This window comes from Propithecus coquereli, unplaced genomic scaffold, assembly GCF_000956105.1.
Source record: "Propithecus coquereli isolate 6110/MARCELLA unplaced genomic scaffold, Pcoq_1.0 Scaffold65, whole genome shotgun sequence".
Classification (NCBI taxonomy): Eukaryota; Metazoa; Chordata; class Mammalia; order Primates; family Indriidae; genus Propithecus; species Propithecus coquereli.
In genome coordinates, this window is record NW_012152507.1 from 5,115,772 (window position 1) to 5,120,823 (window position 5,052).

The window sequence follows — 5,052 nt, forward strand, 5'->3', positions numbered from 1 at the left end:
GGAGCCATACTGCTGTTAAGAAATTGAATTTCATGGACAAAGAAATCTCAGGCAGAACATAGAAAAAGCAAATCAAAAATTGAAAAATACAACTGTCCTCTGAAAGCAACATTCAAAGCCATAAAACAATGAAGCAATGTCTACAAAGTTATAAGGAAATATAGGTGTTAACCAACAATATTAACCAATCAGAATGTCATCCAAATATAAAGACAGCAGGCAAGTATTCTTAAACATGAAAGAATTTGAAGTTTACAGCACACATGAGCCCCTTGTAGAAAAAAAGAATGATGATGAAACCTAGCCAATTAGGAATTGAGTCAAAGAAGGAATCTGGAAATTAAGAAGTTGTGACTAATAAAATGGGGAGATGAGGTATAGTACTGAATTCACTTATATGTAGAACAAATACTCAAGTACTATCAGAATTTTGATTATAAGTCATGAATGTTATAAATTTAGACAATATGAAAATTAAATGCTGATATTCTCCCTCTCTCTCTCACTCACACACACACCAAGAACTCAAGATACACTCTCCAGCATGGAATAACTTTCTCCTAGTTTATATTTTGTTTTCTACCCTTTAATGAGATTTTATGGTTTTGTTCCAAAGAGCACCTGACCCAAAACAATGTTTTCATCATAACTGTGAATACACTATATTTCTGATTTCCATTCTTAGCTGGTTACTGCTTATCAAAAAAAAGCTATTAATTTTTTGCATATCTATCTTGTATCCAATAATTTCACCAAATTCCCTTATTAATTCTGGTATGAAAATGTTCCAGAATCTCTTAGGTTTTCCTACACTGCAGCATTAGAAATTTGCTAGTAATCTTATTTTTTCTTTTCCAGCATTGATATTAGCTATATCTTGTACTTGCAAGAATATATTAAATAATAACAGTGACAGTAGGTATCACTCATTTTTCCTGATTTTAATAGAAATGGCTTTAACCATTTAAATGATCTTTAATAAATAGTTTTATCACATTTAGATTGCTTTCTTAGATAAATTTTTTCTCTGAATTTTAATAAAGCTGGCTGCTTAAATTTATCATATGCTTTTTCTATATTTATTGATATCTTTACATGTTTTCTCTATTTTAATTTGTTAGCATAATTTATTTTGTAGTTAGATATCCAAAAACAAATCATCTTTGAACTCCAGGAAAGATTCTCAGTTGTAATCTTACATAATTCTTTCATTATATTGATGAATTACATTAGCTAAAATACTACTTTAAATTTTATACCTATATTCTTAAGTGAAATTGGTCTTCCAGAGTTTTATTTTTTTAGAACAATTTTCAGGTTTGATGGTTGTATAAAACGTACTTGGAGTGGTTTTCATCTCTTCTAATGTACCAGAAAAATATAAGCAACATATGAGTTTATCTATGTTAGAAAGAACCCATACAGGGCTTTTTAATTTTTTTCTACTTTTATAGCAAATGTTCATGTCAAATTTTCTAATTCACCTTATGTGAATTTTGGTCATTTATACAGCAACAAAGCCATTAATCTCCTCTATGAATTCATTTTTGTTACATATGTTCAGGTGCAACTGCTGAGATGAGCAGTGGTCCCAGGATGGGTCTATCACTTCATCCCCCGGTAAGAATCCAGGAAGAAAACTGTATGTTCCTTCATTTCCTCAGCTACAAAGATTATTATGCTCTCAAACCTCAAGAGTAGAGAACCTTCACATCTCTGTGTTCAGCTCCTCTCTAGAAACCTGGAAGATCTCATCTTTGCCATAGAGATTTTCATTTCTGGTTAACTAGCTGTGTTTTGCCCAGAGAGAGCCAAAGTCCTTCACTAATTTTCTTTACTGGAAAACCATCAGAGACCAAGACCCAGCTCCCATTATTAAGATCAGGTCAGCCAAACATAGAAGCTACTCTATAGCTGAACTGGAGTTTAAATGAGAAAGCTAAAGAGACTTGTACTATCTTCCCAGAATCCCCATAACTCTGGGAATTTAAAATTTTTAAATTTCTAAAATTTAAAAAATTTAATTTTTAAATTTTTGATGATATTTAAATGTTTCCTTAGACCATACTGCCATTTTATTATACCTGGGTAGTTTCCCAGGATTACCATTAAAAACAGTAACTTTCTCACACCAACCATAAGTAACTTACCTCAAATTCCGCATGTCTGTGAATATCCTCTGCTCTTTGTCTGCTCAGAATAAATTCAGCTTCATTTGCTACTCTTACTAGATGATCCTTCATTGTTTGACTAAGCAACCTGTAAGAGATGAGTATTATCAAATAAATATATGTATACACAAATAACATATATGATTATTTCCTGCTTAAAAGTAACATGTCATTTTGGAGAGGAAGGAATATTTACTTTCCTCTTCTGACATCATACATAATGAGGTACCATTATTTCACACTAAATAACTTCAGAATGTAATAGCAAGATTATCTTTCTGGCAACAGCAGATTAGCTTCAATCAGACTATCCACCTAACAAAAGCAACTAAAAATACTGGATTAAATTTGTGTTTTAATCTTTTTAAAGGCACTAGAAAGTTGCTAAGGCAGCCAAGATTTAAGCAGCAAAAATCCACAGAAGACATTCAGCGTGACTTTTCTCATTAAAGAATTTGCTATTCACAAGTAAGAACAGAGAAGCTAGACAGAGCTGTCACCAGTCTCATAAAGCTAGGTAGACAAAAACTGACGTTCACATTCTGTCAAGGTGAAGAGGTCCTGGTAGACTACCCAGACTTTCAGCAGACATCCAGGTATACTCTAGGAAACAGTTAATAGACCAGGCCTCAAAACACTGAAACATCAAACAATACTCTGGTGATTTGTAGCTAGATTAACTGGTAGCCAAAAAGCTAAACGAAACATTCAAAGTGAGGAGAAAAACAGAGAAATACCAATGTAGGAGGGCTGTGGTCAAACCCCAGGTTTTCAGGAAATCACAGAACAGCTACATGCTAGGAGTAGGCCAACTCCACAAAGACTAAAAAATTCCAGCCTTGAATCAGCTCAGGACCTAAATTAATATAATCAGCCCATAGTCTAACTGCTAATCAAAAATCAGAAGTCCTCTCTAGAGGAAGATAATATCATACAGAGACTTAAATTTACTGTTGCAATGTTAAAATATAATTTCCAACATTCAATCACCAATTAACAGACACAAGAAACAATAAGAAATGAATAAAAACTAAATAGAAACTGACTCACAGAAAATCAAGTAGTAAAGTTTCATATCTGGACACTGGAATAAATGTAGTTAATATGTTTAGAATAATAGACTGTACAATAAAGAATTCCAGTTGAGAATGGAAACCACAGAATAAAAAAAAAAAATGAAAATAAGAATAGATTTACCGGCCGAGCGCAGTGGCTCATGCCTGTAATCCTAGCACTCTGGGAGGCCGAGGCGGGCGGATTGTTTGAGCTCAGGAGTTCGAGACCAGCCTGAGCAAGAGCGAGACCCCGTCTCTACTAAAATTAGAAAGGAATTAATCGGACAACTAAAAATATATAGAAAAAATTAGCCGGGCATGGTGGCGCATGCCTGTAGTCCCAGCTACTCGGGAGGCTGAGGCAGAAGGATCGCTTGAGCCCAGGAGTTTGAGGTTGCTGTGAGCTAGGCTAACGCCAAGGCACTCACTCTAGCCAGGGCAACAGAGTGAGACACTGTCTCAAAAAAAAAAAGAATAGATTTACCTACTTATTAAACTCAGCCTAAGAAGGACAAACTTAGAAAGATAGGTCAATGACAACTAGACCGAAACATAGTAAAAAAATAAATAAGTTTTAAAAAAAGATTCAAAATTTGACAAAATAAATAACAGACATACAGGACACAGTAGAACATAAGTGTATTTGGAGCACAAAAAGAGAGCAGACACATATTTGAAGAGAGATAATGACCAAGATATTACAAAGCTGGAAAAAACCACTAAGCCATATGTTGATGGAGTACTACAAACCCCAAACAAGATAAAAGAAAACCACACTTAGGCATATGACAGTAAAATTACCAAGGACAAAAAAACTTCACAGTAGTCAGGGGTAGGGGGTAAGTAAAAGGAGGAAGGACAACTGTCTTCAAAGGAGCAACAGTAAGTCTGATGGAATCAAGAATACAATGACCTTTTAAAAATACTAAAGAAACAAACAAAAAAATACCAGCCAAGAATTCTACACTCAAAAAATATCTTTCAATAAGGAAAAGGTCCAGATTATACCACTGTGAAGAGTCTTTTTCTAAACTCCCCTTATCTGCCTAAAAGCAGACTCTCCAAAGAATTAAACTTTCATAAATCCCTTTCCACAAAGTTTCACAACCAAAAAAGATTGACTTTCATTAACGAAGATGGGAAATTAGCCTTGGAATAAAAAATCACATTAACAGATATTGTCAAAACTATTATATCTTCTATCTATTCTCCTAAAGGCCCATCTATCTTTCCCAAAAGTCACCTGCTTTCCAAAAAGTGCCCTTCACTATCTTCCCTTCTCTTATTAAGACGGTATATGAGCTACAAATTTTAATCCCTTCCTTGAGACACATTTCTCTGTGAACTCCCATGTACTTATTTAAGACTAAAAAAATCTGTCTTTTCTCTTGCTAATCTGTCTATTGTCCATTTAATTCATGGGAACCCAAAAACAGAACCTAAGAAGGTAGAGGAAAAGTTTTTTCTCACTAACATAAGCAAAATAACAACATTTTATGACAAACAAAAAACAGAACTTGTCGCTAGTCATCCCAATTCTTTGGAAAAAAGAAAAATAATGTCAGGCAGGTTGATGCAAATCAAGGAAAAAAAATTAAAGCAATGGAAATGGCAAACATGGATAAATCTAAAAGAATACTGAGTATTTACAACAGTTATAATAACGACGTCTAGAATTCAAAAATACTGTAATCTTAAAATATGTAACAAAAGCATACAAGTCAAGAGAAACCAAATGAATTAGTATTATAACTATCTTGTATTGTCAATGAACTGGTAAAAGAACCAATTTATATAAAATATTAACAATTCTAATATTCATGCTA

General features: G+C 33.5%; 1 protein-coding gene across 1 annotated transcript in view; it reads right to left on the reverse strand.

The window, feature by feature from the left end:
• The window catches only part of LOC105822942 (lipopolysaccharide-responsive and beige-like anchor protein), a 587,311-nt gene that overhangs the window by 460,801 nt on the left and 121,458 nt on the right, over positions 1-5,052 (reverse strand). Inside the window, exon 11 of the mRNA XM_012660015.1 lies at positions 2,151-2,259. Within this exon, the coding sequence (XP_012515469.1) occupies positions 2,151-2,259 (109 nt within the window). The remainder of the gene's footprint in view (positions 1-2,150; positions 2,260-5,052) is intronic.